The sequence below is a fragment of the Trichechus manatus genome, unplaced genomic scaffold (assembly GCF_000243295.1).
Source record: "Trichechus manatus latirostris isolate Lorelei unplaced genomic scaffold, TriManLat1.0 scaffold00117, whole genome shotgun sequence".
Taxonomy (NCBI): domain Eukaryota; kingdom Metazoa; phylum Chordata; class Mammalia; order Sirenia; family Trichechidae; genus Trichechus; species Trichechus manatus.
In genome coordinates this window covers 3,153,423-3,171,643 of record NW_004444053.1, presented here as the reverse complement: position 1 = coordinate 3,171,643, position 18,221 = coordinate 3,153,423, and the positions used below count along the sequence as shown (strand labels likewise).

The 18,221-nt window shown below is 37.3% G+C and overlaps 1 protein-coding gene across 2 annotated transcripts in view; it reads left to right on the top strand.

Annotated features, from left to right (window-relative positions):
- Window positions 1–10,265: 10,265 nt before the first annotated feature.
- CCDC181 (coiled-coil domain containing 181) overlaps window positions 10,266–18,221 on the top strand; it is a 51,337-nt gene continuing 43,381 nt past the window's right edge. The window contains exons 1-2 of one of the 2 annotated variants that reach the window (XM_004384092.2): window positions 10,266–10,412; window positions 13,045–13,995. In XM_004384092.2, coding sequence (XP_004384149.1) covers window positions 10,296–10,412; window positions 13,045–13,995 — 1,068 coding nt within the window. In that variant the 5' untranslated portion in view covers window positions 10,266–10,295. The remainder of the gene's footprint in view (window positions 10,413–13,044; window positions 13,996–18,221) is intronic. The other variant, XM_012557757.1, reaches the window with a different exon arrangement.

The following is an 18,221-nucleotide window of genomic DNA, read 5'->3' as shown; positions in this document are numbered from 1 at the left end:
GAGACCTTCATTTGCTGATGTGGCACAACTCAAAATGAGAAGAAATAGCTGCAAACATCCATTAATAATCGGAACGTGGAATGTATGAAGTATAAATCTAGGAAAATTGGAAATCATCAAAAATGAAATGGAATGCATAAACATCGATATCCTAGGCATTAGTGAGCTGAAATGGACTGCTATTGGCCATTCTGAATCGGACAATCATATGGTCTACTATGCGGGGAATGACAACTTGAAGAGGAATGGTGTTGCTTTCATCATCAAAAAGAACATTTCAAGATCTATCCTGAAGTACAACGCTGTCAGTGATAGGATAATGTCCATACGCCTACAAGGAAGACCAGTTAATACGACTATTATTCAAATTTACACACCAACCCCTAAGGCCAAAGATGAAGAAACTGAAGATTTTTACCAGCTACTGCAGTCTGAAATTGATCGAACATGCGATCAGGATGCACTGATAATTACTAGTGATTGCAATGCGAAAGTTGGAAACAAAGAAGGATCGGTACTTGGAAAATATGGCTTAGTGATGGAAACAATGCCGGAGATCACATGATAGAATTTTGCAAGACCAATGACTTCTTCATTGCAAATACCTTTTTTCAACAACATAAAAGGCAACTATACACATAGACCTCACCAGATGGAATACATAGGAATCAAATCGACTACATCTGTGGAAAGAGACGATGGAAAAGCTCAATATCATCAGTCAGAACAAGGCCAGGGCCAACTGAGGGACAGACCATCAATTGCTCATATGCAAGTTCAAGCTAAAACTGAAGAAAATTAGAACAAGTCCACAACAGCCAAAGTATGATCTTGAGTATATCCCTGTAAGTATATCTTAGAGACCATCTCAAGAATAGATTTGACATGTTGGACACTAATGGCTGAAGACCAGACGAGTTGTGGAATGACATCAAGGACATTATACATGAAGAAAGCAAAAGTCATTAAAAAGACAGGACAGAAAGAAAAGAATAAAATGGACATCAGAAGAGACTCTGAAACTTGCTCTTCAAAGTCGAGTAGCTAAAGCAAAAGGAAGAAATGATGAAGTAAAAGAACTGAACAGAAGATTTCAAAAGGTGGCTTGAGAAGACAAAGTAAAGTATTATAATGACATGTGCAGGGAGCTGGAGATAGAAAACAAAAGGGAAGAACACGCTCGGCATTCCTCAAGCTGTAAGAACTGAAGAAAAAATTCAAGCCTTGAGTTACAATAGTGAAGGATTCTATGGGGAAAATATTTAACAATGCAGGAAGCATCAAAAGAGGGAAGAGTCACTATACCAAAAAGAATTGGTCGACGTTCAACCATTTCAAGAGGTAGCATATGATCAAGAGCTGATGGTACTGAAGGAAGAAGTCCAACCTGCACTGAAGGCATTGGCAAAAAATGAGGCTCCAGGAATTGACAGAATATCAATTGAGATGTTTCAACAAACAGATGCAGCCCTGGAGGTGCTCACTCATCTATGCCAAGAAATTGGAAGATAGCTATCTAGCCAACTGACTGGAAGAGATCCATATTTATGCCTATTCCCAAGAAAGGTGATCCAACTGAATGTGGAAATTATCAAACAATATCATTAATATCACACGCAAGTAAAATTTTGCTGAAGATCATTCAAAAGTGGCTGCAGCAGTGTATTGACAGGGAACTGCCAGAATGTCAGGCCAGATTCAGAAGAGGACGTGGAACCAGGGATATCATTGCTGATGTCAGATGGATCCTGGCTGAAAGCAGAGAATACCAGAAAGATGTTTACCTATGTTTTATTGACTATGCAAAGGCATTCAACTGTGTGGATCATAACAAATCATGGTTAACAATGAGAAGAATGGGAATTTCAGAACACTTAATTGTGTTTATGAGGAAACTGTACATAGATCAAAAGGCAGTTGTTCGGACAGAACAAGGCGATACTGTGTGGTTTAAAGTCAGAAAAGGTGTGCGTCAGGTTGTATCCTTTCACCATACCATTCAATCTGTATGCTGAGCAAGTAATCTGGGAAGCTGGACTATATGAAGAAGAACAGGGCATCAGGATTGGAGGAAGACTCATTAACAACCTGCGATATGCAGATGACACAACCTTGCTTGCTGAAAGTGAAGAGGACTTGAAACACTTACTGATGAAGATCAAAGACTACAGCCATCAGTACGGATTACACCTCAACATAAAGAAAACAAAAATCCTCACAACTGGACCAGTAAACAACATCATGATAAATGGACAGAAGATTGAAGTTGTCAAGGATTTCATTTTACTTGGGTCCACAATCAACACTCATGGAAGCAGCAATAAATAAATCAAAAGACACATTGCATTGGGCAAATCTGCTGTAAAATACCTCTTTAAAGTGTTGAAAAGCAAAGATGTCACCTTGAAGACTAAGGTGTGTCTGACCCAAGCCATGATATTTTTGTTTGCATCATATGCATGCGAAAGCTGGACAATAAATAAGGAAGACCAAAGAAGAATTGAAGCCTTTGAATTGTGGTGTTGGCAAAGAATATTGAACGCCAAAATAACGAACAAATCTGTCTTGGAAGAAGTACAACCAGAATGCTTCTTAGAAGCAAGGATGGCGAGACTACATCTTACATACTTTGAACATGTTGTCAGGAGGGATCAGTCCCTGGAGAAGGACATCATGCTTGGTAAAGTACAGGGCCAGCGAAAAAGAAGAAGAACCTCAATGAGATAGATTGACATAGTGGCTGCAACAATGGGCTCAAGCATAACAACGATTGTGGGGATGGTGCAGGACTGGGCAGTGTTTTGTTCTGTTGTACATAGGGTGGCTATGAGTCGGAACCGACTGGACGGCACCTAACAACAAAAACAACAACAATGAATAATGCTGCTATATACCAGTAATACTTGCTAAAATATTTACAACTATTTGGTGTGGGTGGAAAAATATTAAACTAGGAGTTCTGAAACCTAGGGTCTACTCTGCTTTGATAGTAACTCCACGTTCATTAAAGAAGATTTGACTAAAATTCCTTTAACTCTTAACCATCAATAATCTTATATTTTTGCCTATTTCAATTGTTTGGCCAAAGACCGAGTCCTGCAGAAGTAGAAACATTAGGTCATTACAACTATAATTTCTACACTGCAGCTAGGACTTGTACTCAATATTGTAATTCAGTATAACCATAAACTTTAAAAAAAAAACTTTAAGTTTACAGTTTGGGAAATAATTTAAAAATTCTATTTTATATTACACCTTTTTGGAGAAAAGATACTCTGTCTTAGGCATCAAGTGCTGCTATAACAGATATACCACAAGGGGATGACTTTAACAAAGAGAAGTTTATTCTCTCACAGTCCAGGAGGCTACAAGTCCAAATTCAAGGCATCAGCTCCAGGGGAAGGCTTTCTCTCTCTGACAGCTCTGGAGGAAGGTTCTTGTGATGCATCAGTCTTCCCTTGGTCTGGGAGTATCTCAGCACAGGAACCTCAGGTCCAAAGGATGCGCTCTGCTCTTGGTACTGCTTTCTTGGTGGTATGAGGTTCCCATGTGTCTCTGCTTGCTTCTCTTTTATATCTCAAAAGAGATTGGATTAAGACACTATCTAATCTTGTAAACCTCATCAGTATAACCTCATCAAAGTGACAGAGTTTACAACACATAAGGAAATCACATCAGATTTACAAAATGGTACACAATCATGCAATACTGGGAATCATGACCCAGCCAAGTTCACAGATATTTTTGGGGGCCACAATTCAATCCATGAGACTCTCCATCATACCAAGTGATAAACTCTAATGATAAACACTTTTAAAAAATAGTCTGAATACTATAACTTGTACTGAGGACATATTTTCACTTATCCCCTCTATTATTTCTGGCAGTGGATGGATAATTCCCCAAAACCCGTCACCTGTCACCACAATCTAAAATTTTAACTTGCTTTTCCTTTTTACATAGAGATGATGTTTAAGATTTTTGAGAAAATTCTAGGTAACCATTTTAAAATGCTTGAAAGCTGGAGCGAAAATCCTATTTCCTTTGACAACTCTCTTGGGTAAGGAATATTTTGATTTTGACTTGGGGAAAAAGAAAACTTCTGGTCAAAGTCTGGTAACTAATTGTCAATCTGCATATTAACTAGTGAAAACGGAAATTAGTTTTTGACGTTAACGAAGAAAATAACATTGAAATATACTTCTAGAAGTTTTCTTAACAAATTCCAAATCTAGCGAGAGAACAACACGTGAGAAAATTCACAGCCAGTCGCTACCAATAGCCAGGAAACCTCGGAAGACGCGTGAGTTGCGTGACCGTCTCCTTGGAAACCGCAGCCTGACAGGTTCTTTCCACCCGCCTGAAGCAGCCGCCAAAGTGCAGGCGTTCGCAGGCCGTCCTTGGCACCTGCGCGGGTCCACCCAGCTCGTAATAGGAGAAGCCCGGATGTACGACGCGGAGTCGCGTCGTTGCCATGGTAACCCGGTCTTGGCCATCACGGGAGCAAGCGCTGGGGTCCCCTGCGCCGGAGCTTAGGAGGAGAGGAGGAGTCACCTGGTCATCTCTCTGACCCCAGCCGCTGCATCCTCCACAGGCAGGAGGGGACACAGAGGGGGAAAGGGAACGATGATGCAGAGATATTTATGGTGGGAGAGCGGGTGAAAGGATAAACGTCTAGTATAGTTGGGATGAAAGCTGGGCAGAGGAGCGAGGAAAGAGCCCTCCTGTTGGCGTCTTATCTCCCCGGGTCCGGCGTCCAGTAAGCCTAGTGCTGCGGGGGAAGCCTCGCAACGCCTTGGTTCACTAACTGTGAGGGAAACCCATTTGAGGGTGCCTTAGACTCTAAATCTCCACCATTTTCTTTCCTGTCTCAAAGTTCTGGAACGAGGAAAGTAATAATTTTGACCCTGGGGGAAAAGGTCATTTCTGATGTGTTAGCTTTCATGAAGAGGTGCTGGTATTCATTTAGTGGGTAGAGCCTTGGGACCCTGGATACAAATTAAAAGTAATAGCTAATGTTTGTAAAATATTATTTATTTTCATACTTTGTGACATTATGATTGAAAACAATTTTTTTACTAACGGGATCACAGTCTTGGCAGTTGCAGCGGGAAGAATGGGCCAGTTGGTCTCATGATGTTAAGAATTAGCTGTTGCTTAAGTACTTGTTTTATATTAAAAGGCTGTCTCCTTGACATTCTTACAATTCTTTTAGATTTTAAACAAGCCTAGGTTGGAAAGGCTATGAGGTAAGACAGGAGTCAATGAATTACATTGAACTATTTTTGAATATACTGAATTATAGAAGAAAGTTATCAAAATTATGTATACATATTGACTTAGTTTACACTCCCACTAAAAGATCTGCAGTCACCTATCCACCAGGGATTTAGCAGACACCCAGGAGGAAGGAATTAATTTCTTCTTATAGTTCTGTATTAAGAGAATGGATCTGGTCTAAGGCATTTACATTAATCATTACTGATGATAAACTTTGAAACTTAAATATATGACACTCAACTAGGGAATAAATGCTAGGTTCATGCAAGATGCATCCTTGTTCTAGCATGTTGACTGTGTACCATATGGACAGTACCCTGGGGATGAAGATTAAAAGAACTGAAGGGGGTTGAATATCTTGTGACGCATTTGAAAAGGGCTTAAGGGATTTGGTAACAAGGACTTATCATTTATGTTCTTTGTTTACTTGGGAATTAGTCATGAGTTTTTTTTTAAGTTATAGGAAAAGAATTGCACTTCATTTACTATTTAGAGTTACTTCAACTATGGCCTTGTTTTTTCCTTCAAAATCATAGTATAATAGTATGATTTAATGACTGCTTAATTTGTATCATTTTATTTTTATTTATTGTACTGATTCTGTGTTTTAATTTTAAATTTTCACATGGAAGGGTTGTTTGTAAATAATAAAGAATATCTACTAAAGTCTTCACGCAACCATGTATTTATAGGTTCAGGACTATGTTTATTATAAAGTTAAGGTAAAGCCCTGAAGAGTCCCGTAGAAAGCTCATTCTACAGTTAGTTATATAATTTAAACATCTTAAACTAGTAGATTTGAATATTCCTGGTATGAAAAGAAAGGTGGTTAACTCAAGGCATTTGTGACTGCAAAAAATACTATTATTTATGTATATATTTTGGGTCATAGTGAGTTTTAGTTCTTTATCATTCATGGTGTCCCTTAATTTTAATTGGTAGGTAGATTTAACCTGTCTTGCAGCTAGGCCATGTAAATAAAATCACTCTGAAATATTGATTTGGTTTCTTCTGGTCACTTCAAAATATTACTGCCCTCGACCTCTGATTTACAAATTATTGAAGCCTTACTTTAAGCCCTTTAAGAAAGTCTATTTTTCACTCCTAGTTTAAAAGAAATAAATATCTACAGGGAATTACAGTCCAATTAGTATTTTAGAAATAGTAATAATTATCCACTTGAATAATTAACATTTAGTGTATCTAAAATTAACTTTGTCTTGAGTGGGAAAGGGAACCAATATCAGGAAATATCCAGAAGAAAGGTGACATTTAAATGAAACACTTTAGAACATCTTTTTTTTTTTTTAAGTCTTGAATTTCATTGTGTGTTGTTGTTGTTATTCATAAGGTTTTAACTGGCTAATTCTTTTCAAAAGTAGATTGCCAGGTTCTGCTTCCTAATCTGTCTTAGACTGGAAGCTCAGCTGAAACCTGTCCACCAGGGGTGACCCTGTTGGTGTTTGAATACTGGTGGCATAACTTCTAGCATCACAGCAAAACGCAAGCCCCCACAGTACAACAAACTGACAGACACTTTTTTTTTAATTCTTGAATTTCATTTTATTTGTTATTTATTATTTAGACATTTAATATTTATTTTAGGTTGAGCTTTATCATGGTACTATGCATTTGTTTTTGAACTCTTTATAAGTTGCAGTTAGTTGCTAATTTGCGTCTTATAGAATGAGAGAATCTGAGTAAAAAGAAACGATAAGAGTCATCTAGCTCAAACATTTGCCTAAAGCTTCAATCTCCTTTGAAACATTCCTGCCACAGTCATCTTCTAGGCTGTATATAAACACTTCTGTTGACATTCGATGCTCAGCACTTCTATAGGCAGTTCATTCTACTTCAGGACAAGTTTAAAAATACAAACTCTGTCTTAATTTTGCCAAAATTTGTCCATGAGTTTCCAACCATTGATACCAGTATAACTCCTCCTTGAAATCATACAAATCTACTCCTCTTTCACATGGCAGCCATTTAAATATTGTAAAGCAGTTGTCAAGTCACTCCCGAATTTTCTCTTCCTTAGGGTAACATTTTCAGTCTTTTCAAGTATTCCTCGGAATCTGATTTTAAGGCATTTTGCTCTCATAGCCTACCTCCTTTTATCTTTCATTCTTCTGGTTTGCTAACCTCTGAAGGTATTCCATTTTGATTTTTGTTTTTAAACTGTAGTGCAAGGAACTGGACACAATGCTTCATAGCTGTCTCTCCCACAGCCTCAGTCTTAGAGCTCATTTACATTTTTGGTATCCTCTCATCATTCTTTTAACTTATTTTGAATCTACTTTTCATTAAAACTTTTTTCACACGTAAGACTGAAAACCTTATCTCTTCGCTTATCTGATGCTTATGTAGCTAGTGTAAAGATGTTTTCCCATATGCTTTCACTATTATTTGATGGTGAACCAAAACTAACCAGACCCGTAGCTGTCAAGTCAATTCTGACTCATAGTGACCCTATAGAACAGAGTAGAGCTGCCCCATATAATTTCCAAGGAGTGACTGGTGGATTCAAACTGCTGACCTTTTGGTTAGCAGCTGTAGCTCTTAACCACTACGCCACCAGGGCTCCTGATGGTCAACAGTGGAAGGGAAAAAATGTAAATCTCACTTCAGTAAAATTTGCACCATATTAGGTAGTCTAGTCAAAGGTTTGGGAACAGTAAAATGAAGCTAATTGCTAAAAAGAGTTTGTGGGTAATTTAAAAATTGAGGTATAATGTCTCTCATATCTTTAAAAATATGCCTAGGTCTCATGAGTTCTTGACATCTGTACTTTCTACTTCCAAAAAGGATTTTAGGCAACTTATTCTTGATGTAGGACTAAGAGAAGACAGGTATAGAGACAGGGTCTCAGGTGTTTGGGGCTGGACGATCTGATTTCTATAGTTCCTTTGAAACTGGAGCTAAAATTCTATATAAATTTAAAGAGCATTGCTCTTTTTTGTTTGCTTTTTAAGTCAGTAGTGGAAAATGTACAGATTATTGCTGTATATTTCTACTTTTGGCTGTATTTGATGACATTTAGATCTATGTAAATAATTTTTCCCCAGCTCTTTTCTTTTTGAAAAGATAATAAGACACCAAACTGACCCCCTCATTCCTTCCAGACCCTTCTTCAGGAGCACAGTTAACGTCAGGCCACACTGGACAATACCATGTACTTCTGTGTTTGTATGTTCTTTCTCATGCCGCTCTCTTTGCCTGGAATAACTGATGAGCTCTCCTACTCAGAATTCAAAGCCTATCTCAGCTTTCCTTGATAGTTCCAATTTTAGACTGAGTTAATTGCTTTTGCTTTTTTATTCTTTCCATAGTCCTTTATATATAGTTTTATTATATCTATCTTCCTTATGGGGTTTTATATATACTTGTTTTCTCTATCAGACTGTGAGCACCTTAGAGTGCTATTTAAAAAATCTTTATAGGAAAATATATATATATATATATATATATAAATACAGTAGGTGTTCAACAAATGTTTGTCAAAATTGTATTTTAGATGTGTGTGTGTTTATGTATAGTATACTCACACACATACACAGACACATCATAGATGAGGATTTATATGATTATGTAGTTTGAAAATTATACACAAAAATATTGCCAAGGATAGGAATTGTCTTAGGCTGTGTTCTCTAGAGAAACAAAACCGGTAAAGTGTATAAATATACATATATAGAGAGATTATGTCAAGGAAATGGCTCACGTGATTGTAGAGGCTGAAACGTCTCAAGTCCATGGATCAGGTTAGAGGCTTATCTCAATTCATGTTGCCACAGGGGCTGGTGAACCCAAGATCGGCAGGTCGGAGAGCAGGGCTCTTGTTCACAGGCTGTGAAGATTGACGAATCCCAAGATTGGCAGGCAAGACGGCAAGGCTTCTGATTCGCGTAGCTGCAGGGGCTGGCGAACCCAAGATCAGCAGGTCAGAGGGCAGGGCTTCCCCTCACAGGCTGTGAAGATCGATGAATCCCAAGATCGGCAGATAAGCTGATAGCTCAAGTCCCAAGAACCGGAGGTCGCTACAGGATCCAGAGCAAGCAAAAAGCCAGAACATCTGCTTATATTCAGATGCAGGCCACACGCCCAAGGAAGCTCCCTTTCAACTGATTGGCTACTCCCAGTAGATCCCATCATGGGAGTGATCACATGTAAATACTGAGAATCATGGCCCAGCCAAGTTGACACACAATCTTAACTATCACAGGAACTGACCTCAATCTGTAGATAACTGCAGCTTGGTTCGTTAAAAATGGCTGAATTTGTATGCTATCTTCACAAACATTTAATGACTTTTTCATCTAACATCCCCGTTTACTGTCACTGTCTTCCAGATAGTATTGGGTATCACAGTTCTTTTTATTGAAAATATATTTTTTATTTAGGATTGACAAAAGTGTGACCTCTGTAGAAATCAATGTTCACCATAACTGAGAATTTGTTGTTATTTAGTTTAAAAGATCTCAGATCATAAATTATAATTGTGCTGCTTAGCAATATGTCATTCACTAGGGAGATTGAGAAATTGAGGATGGGAATTGATATAGTTGTTTTTATTTCAACATGAGAAATTGTGAGTGGGTGGAATTAAGAAACTGAGTCATCTCCCTGATGTGAATAGAGTTTTGATGATTGGCAGGGGATATGAAAAATCCTTTACTAAGCCTCAGAGAATCTTTTTATCTACCATCTTCAGTCTCCTTGTAGATTAGGATTTGGGGAATTGAAGGGAGATGGGAGGGATTTTAGGAATGGTACACCTATGGAAATATCTGATCATTGCAAGCTTCTCTTTTAGGGTATACAGATATGCATGTATTTTTTAATATTTCATGTTTATTTTCTTATGTGTTAAATCAGCTTTTTTACAAAAACAATAATGCATTGTCTTAAATCTTCCTTCAACATTAATCTCCATACTCTACTCCACCCCTAAAGTAGATATAATGTATAGCTTATCTTTTTTAAATCTTATAGCATTATTCCTTCACAAAAGGAAAATGAATGGAAATAAAGGTATTGATTCAAAAGAAAGTGGAGAATATGAAGATGACTTTGAAAAGGATCTGGAGTGGTTAATTAATGAAAAAGAAAAAAACAGTGTCAACATAATAGAGGTATATATAAATTGCCAATAGAATTTGTAATGATTACATTAGGAAAATGCTTTGCAATTCTTGAAGGATTTTACATGTATTATCTAAACCTCACAAAATTTCTTTGATATACATTGGGAAAGTATCATTATCCCCATCTTAAGATAATATAACTGTTCCTGTTGATTGATTCCGACTTTATAGCGGCCCTAAAGGACAGCGTTTCCAAGGAGAAGCTGGTAGATTGGAACTGCTGACCTTTTGGTTAGCAGCCATAGTTCTTAACCACCGTGCCACCAGGACTCCCTCCCCATCTTAGAGATGAGGAAATTGAGTTTAAATGTTGTACTCTAAGGCATAGAGCTACTTAGTAAGAGACTAGGGATTAAATTAGCACCTAATGAAGGTGAAATTATAATTATAAAAGTTACATAATAATATAAATAATAAAATTATAATTTATTGCATCAAAAGTAAAAACAAGTATTTAATTCCTACTTTATATGGACAGGTAAAATCATGGGGTTATGCTTTTAATATAAATGAAAAATAAAGCAAATCCTTAGAAAACATGACCTTTCTGCTAATATTTGAAACTTTAAGACTGGATTAGCTCTTCGGGGAATGAGTATAAAGAAAAAAGTAAAAGGTCAGATACTGAGCCTTTGGAATACTTCCAGAAAAAGTGGATCCATTAAAAATTATTATAATCTTATGAGAGATATAGAAGGAGATCCAGGAAAATGAAACAGTTACTGGATTATAGAAGATTCTGTCTTCCTCTTTGCACACACATACACACATACGTGTGTGTATAGTTCAATGTATATTATGATGTATATGTGTATATATACATACACAAACACACACATAAAATTAGTGTCAATAAGTAGGAAAATAAGAGAAAAAATTAAGAATGGGATATGAATAAATGCCTTAGAGGGATAATTATATTAGTTACAGCAGAAACCAGATTTAAGAGGGGTAAGGGAAAGAATTTGAGAGAATGAAAGTAGCAGGTTTTACGTAATAAATTTCTTAGTTCAGTCTTGCTTTCTTATGCAATGGAGAGGATGGTAGGGTGGATGATATTTTAAATAGGTAATTGAGTCAAAAGTGAAGATTTTTCTCAGGTGGATTTTAAATGGAGTTTTTCTCATCTTTAATAAAAGTGTAAATCGGAATGAGTAGACACAGAGATACTCAGATAGGTAAGGCTGAACCAAAGTCTCGGGACTGGGAGAGTGTGAGATCCAAAGCACAGGTGGTAGAAGTAGAGGGGTGACTGATGATTTATTGTTTCATTTCTTCATTCATTCAACAAACATTAATGATCTACCATGTGTCAGAGGTAGTTCTAGGTGCTGGGGATCCTGCAGCGATTAAAACAAAGTGCTCTCATTGATCTTATGTTCTAGTGGGTGATGGTAGTCATCTCTTCTTTTAAGGCTGGTAGGAAAAACAATGACAGAACTAGACAGGGTTGTGGTTTGAGGAAGATTTCATTGTAAAAAGTCGTAGTTTCTTTGTAATGGGTTTTAAAAAGTAAAGAAACGTAAGCCAAAGGAGAACTTGGAAACAGATACCGTAGGAAGGAAACAGAGGATCAAATAAGGATAGAACAACTGCAATGCACAGATCTTAGTTAAATCATAGTTATTTAGTAGTGTTTTTAATGGGCTAGGTGTATTTACTTATCAGACATCTAGCAACGTTGTGCTGGTTAGGAAGAGAAGGCTGCCAGCAAGGATGACCTGTCGGCAAGTAAAAGAGGAAGAAGATTCTAAGGGGCTGAAGAGGGCAGCGAGTACTAGCTTACCATAGAACTGTTCGAGGAGGAAGAGAATTGTCTGAAAAAGAGAAGAAAAAATTGAATATTGTAGAGGTGAAGTGTTTGACAGGTGAGATGTGTGTATGTGGGAGAGGTGTTAGGTAAGAAGCCTTTAATTAGAAACAGCAGATACAGAGCAGGGTTTTGTGATTAGATAATACTGCTTTATGGTTCATGTGGAATTAAATTTTTTTTTAAATGTAAGGTCAGGTTATCTGATGGATCCTTAACATGGATTATTGGAGTCTCTGAGGATCGTTGAGGAAGGAAAATCTGATCTAGAGGTAAAAATTGACCTAGAATGTGGATTTACGTTCTGCAGACAATTGCAGCAATAATAATTTGGAAAGATTATAAGAACTTTAGATGATTAGGAGAGAAAAGACTCTGCTGATAGGGCAAGATGCTGTTTAGAAGAATACATTACAAGGAGAAAAAAACTTAGAAAATTATTCTTCTAAAAATGTAAACGGAGGATAATTTTACAGGGCACAGAATATTAATGTTATTTATAGTTACCTTTTGATCTATCAGCATGAAAAAACAGTGTAGCACTTAGCAACATCAAATTCAAATTTAGAGTTATATTTTCCCTGTAGTGCTGTTGTCACATATATGTATTTCCCTTGGTGAAATACACATATATTCATGAATATGAATTATAATATGTGAAATATAAGCAAGAAGCACTTAAACTTGCCCATTTATAAATAAGTTTTATGTATAAGAAAATCCATTTTGGATTGTCCACATATAAATAAAACAAGAGTGTCAATTTTGATTGAAAAAGAGATCCTCATATCTTTTTTTTTTTCTTTCTAGATGCCTTCTGGAAAGGAAGAAACTATTAACCAAGAATTAAAAGAGAATGAAGCAGAAATAGAATGCACCAAACAGCTTTCTGATCCTGACAAATCTTTGAAGGATGAAGTTTCACCAAGAAGAAATGATTTCATTTCTGTACCAAGTATTCAACCTTTGGATCCCATATCAGATTCAGATAGTGAAAACTCTTTCCAGGAATCCAAAATGGAAAGCCAGAAGGACCTGGAGGAAGAAGAGGATGAGGAAGTAAGGCGATATATTATGGAGAAAATTATACAAGCCAACAAACTTCTACAGAATCAAGAACCTGGGAATGATAAAAGGGAGCGAAAACTTAAGTTCAAGGACAAATTAGTTGATCTGGAAGTTCCTCCACTGGAAGACACTGATACTTACAAAAATTGTTTTGAAAATGAAAATAAGATGTCTGGAAAACTGTCACAGTTATGTATTTCCAATGAAATTAGGCAAGAAAATGTGCTCCTATCACTTAACGATGGAAGTTGTGAAGAAAACAAGGATAGGAAGATACTAGTAGAGAGAGATGGAAAATTTGAACTTCTGAATATACAAGACATTGAGAGCCAGGGATTTTTGCCACCCATTAATAATGCTAATAATACAGAAAATGAACCTCAGCAGTTATCACCCAGATCTCCCAACTCATCTGTCAATGGTGTTAAGAAAGAAGAACCGGTAGCAAAGATTCATGGTATCGCTCACTCATCAACAGGAGAGCCACTGGCTTATATTCCTCAGCCACCAGCCAATCCCAAGACTCGTCCAAACTCTGCTGCCAACTCAGATAGAAGTAAAGGGAATGGGAAATCTAATTATAGGACCCACTCTACGAATATATCTCCATTTACCTCAACATACTGTCTTTCCCCTCGACAGAAAGAACTGCAAAAACAGCTAGAACAAAGGAGAGAAAAGCTAAAGAGAGAGGTGAGAGCATAAATGGACAATATATTGAAAGTAGAGTATGTTTCATGTTTTATAAATGCAGTATAAATTGAAATGGTTATCAAAGTATTGGAGTTTTTTTTATTGTACTTTAAGTGAAAGCTTACAGTTCAAGTTAGTTTCTTATACAAAAATTTATGTGCACATTGTTATGTGACCCTAGTAGCTCTCCCTATAATGTGACAGCACACTGCTCCTTCCACCTGGGATTTCCCATGTCCATTCAACCAGCATCCATCCCTTTTTACCTTCTCATCTCGCCTCTGGACAGAAGCTGCCCATTTAGTCTCATGTATCTACTTGAGCTTAGAAGCATCCTCTTCACGGGTATCATTTTATGTCTTATATAGTCCAGTCTAATCTACGTCTGAAGAGTTGGCTTTGGGAATGGTTTCAGTTCTGGGCCAAGAGAGAGTCCGGGGGCCTTGTCTTCCGGGGTCCCTCCAGTCTCAGTCATATCAGTAAGTCTTGTCTTTTTACTAGAATTTGAGTTCTATACCCTACTTTTCTCCTGCTCCGTCAGGGACTGTCTGTTGTCTTCCATGTCAGGGCGGTCATTGGTGGTAGCTAGGCACTATCTAGTTCTTCTGGTCTCAGGCTGATGGAGTCTCTGGTTTATGTGGCCCTTTCAGTCTTTTGGGCTAATATTTTCCTTGCGTCTTTGGTGTTCTTCATTCTCCTTTGCTCCACGTGGTTTGGGACCAACTGACGCATCTTAGATGGCCGCTCTCTAGCTTTTAAGACCCCAGACACTACTCACCAAAATGAGATGCAGAACATTTTCTTAATAAACTTTGTTATGCCAGTTATCCTAGATGTCCCCTGAAACCATGGTCCCCAGACCCCCGCCCCTGCTACTCTGTCCCTTGAAGTGGTTGTATTCAGGAAACTTCTTAGCTTTTGGTTTAGTCCCCTTGTGCTGACTGCCCCTGTATTGTGTGTTGTCCTTCCCTTCACCTAAGATAATACTTGTTTGCTATCTAGTTAGTGAATACCCATCTCCCTCCCTTCCCACCTCATAACCATCAAAGAATGTTTTCTTCAGTATTTAAAGCTTTTCTTGAGTTTTTATAATAGTGGTCTCATATAATATTTGTCCTTTTGCATCTGACTAATTTCACTCAGCATAATACCTTTCAGATTCATCCATGTTATGAGATGTCGGGGGGATTCCGCATTGTTCTTTATCGTTACGTAGTATTCCATTGTGTGAACATACCATAATTTGTTTATCCATTCATCCGCTCATAGGCACATAGGTTGTTTCCATCTTTTTGCTATCATAAACAGTGCTGCAGTGAACATGGGTGTGCATATATCTATTCATGTGACAGCTCTTATTTCTCTAGGATATATCCCAAGGAGCAGGATTGCTGGATCATATGGTACTTCTATTTCTAGTTTTTTAAGGAAGCACCAAATCGATTTCCAAGGTGGTTGTACCATTTTACATTCCCACCAACAGTGTGTACGTGTTCCAGTCTCTCCACAACCTCTCCAAGATTTATTATTTTGTGTTATTTGGATTAGTGGTAGCCATGTTGGGGTGAGATGGTATCTCATTGTAGTTTTGATCGATCTCCATTTCTCTAATGGCTAATGATCGTGAGCATTTCCTCATGTGTCTGTTAGCTGTCTGAATGTGTTCTTTGGCAAAGTGCCTGTTCGTATTCTTTGCCCATTTTTTAATTGGGTTGTTTGTCTTTTTGTTGTTGAGGTTTTGCAGTATCTTGTAGATTTTAGAGATTAGACGCTGATCAGTTTTGTCATAGCCAGAAGCTTTTCCCAGTCTGTATGTTGTCTTTTTACTCTTTGGTGCAGTCATTTTGATGAGCATAAGTGTTTGATTTTTAGGAGCCCCCTGTTATTTAGTTTCTCTTCTGGTGTTTGTGCATTGTTAATACTGTTTTATATTTTGTTTATGCCGTATATTAGGGCTCCCAGCGTTGTCCCTATTTTTCCTTCCGTTATCTTTATTGTTTTAGATTTTACATTTAGGTCTTTGATCCATTTTGAGTTAGTTTTGTGCATGATGTGAGGTATGGGTCTTGCTTCATCTTTTTGCAGACGGATATTCAGTTATACCAGCACCATTTGTTAAGGAGACTGTCTTTTCTCCAGTTAATGGACTTTGGGCCTTGTCAAATACCAGCTGCTGATAGGTGGATGAAATTAGGTCTGGATTCTCAATTCTGTTCCATTGGTCTATGTATCTGTTGTTGTACCAGTACCAGGCCGTTTTTACTACTGTGCCGGTATAATAGTTTCTAAAATCATGTAGTGTGAGGCCTCCCACTTTGTTCCTCTTCTTCAGTAATGCTTTACTTATCCAGGGCCTCTTCCGTTTCAATTTGAAGTTGGTGATTTGTTTCTCTATCTCATTAAAAAATGCCATTGGAATTTGGATTGGGATTGCATTGTATCTGTAGATTGCTTTGTTGAGTCTTCCTGTCCCTGACGAAGGTATATTTTTCCATATATGTAGGTCTCTTTTGTTTTCTTGCAGTAGTGTGTTGTAGTTTTCTTTCTATAGGTCTTTAACATCTCTGGTTAGATTTATTCCTAAGTATTTTATCTTCTTGGGGGCTATTGTAAATGGAATTGATTTGATGATTTCCTCTTGGAAGTTCTCTTTGTTGGTATAGAGGAATCCAACTGATTTTTGTATGTTTATCTTGTATCCTGATACTTTGCTGAAATCATCTGTTAGTTCCAGTAGTTTTCTTGTGGATTCATTGGGGTATTCTGTGTATGAGATCATATCATCTGCAAATAGAGATACTTTCACTTCTTCCTTACCAATTTGGATGCCCTTTATTTCTTTTTCTCGCCTAATTGCTCTGGCTAGGAACTCCAGCATAATGTCAAATAAGAGTGTGGTGATAAAGGGCATCCTTGTCCGGTTCCTGTTCTCAAGGGGAATGCTTTCAAAGTCTCTCCATTTAGGATGATATTGGCTGTTGGCTTTGTATAAATGCCCTTAATTATATTGAGGAATTTCCCTTCTATTCGTATTTTGTTGAGAGTTTTTATCATGAATGGGTGTTGGCTTTGTCAAATGCCTTTTCTGCATTGATTGATAAGATCATGTGGGTCTTGTCTTTTGTTTTATTTGTGTGATGGATTACATTTATTGTTTTTCTAATGTTGAACCATCCTGGCATACCTGGTATAAATCCCACTTGATCATGGTGAATTATTTTTTGATATGTTGCTGAATTCTGTTGGCTAGAATTTTGTTGTGGATTTTTGCATCAATGCTCACGAGGGATACTGGTCTGTAATTTTCTTTTTTTCTAGTGTCTTTACTTGGTTTTGGTGTCAGAGTTATGTTGGCTTCATAGAATGAGTTTGGGAGTATTCCATCCTTTTGTATGCCCTGGAATACTTACAGGAGTAGTGGTGTTAACTCTTCTCTGAAAGTTTGGTAGAATTCTCCAGTGAAGCTGCCTGGGCCAGGACTGTTTTTTTGTTGAGAGTTTTTTAATTACCTTTTCAAGCTCTTCTTTTGTTATGGGTTTATTTAGTTGTTCTACTTCTGTTTGTGTTAGTTTAGGTAGGTAGTGAGTTTCTAGAAATTTGTCCATTTCCTCTAGGTTTTCAGATTTGTTAGTGTACAATTTTTCTTAGTATTCTGTTGTGATTCTTTTAATTTCAGTTGGGTCTGTTGTGATATCACCCATCTTGTTTCTTATACGGGTTATCTGCTTCCTCTCCTGTTTTTCTTTTGTGAGTTTGGCCAGTGGTTTATCAGTTTTATTGATCTTTTAAAAGAACCAGCTTTTGGTCCTATTAACTCTTTCAATGGTTTTTCTATTTTTTATTTCATTTAATTCTGCTCTAATTCTTATTATTTCCTTTCTTTTGGCACCTGAGGGCTTCTTTCGCTGCTGTCTTTCTTCTTGTGCCAGTAGTAAGGTTAATGTTTTGATTATGGCCCTTTCTTCTTTTTGGATGTGTGCATTTATTGCTGTAAACTGATCTCTAAGCCCTGCTTTTGCTGTGTCCCAAAGGTTCTGGTAGGATGCGTTCTCATTCTCGTTTTATTCTATGAATTTCATTCCATCCTTAATTTCTTCTATAACCCAGTAGTTTTTGAGCAAGGTGTTGTTCAGTTTCCATGTGTTTGATCTTTTTTCCTTGCTTTTTCTGTTATTGTTTTCTGCTTTTATGGCTTTATGTTCAGAAAAGATGCTTTGTAATATTTC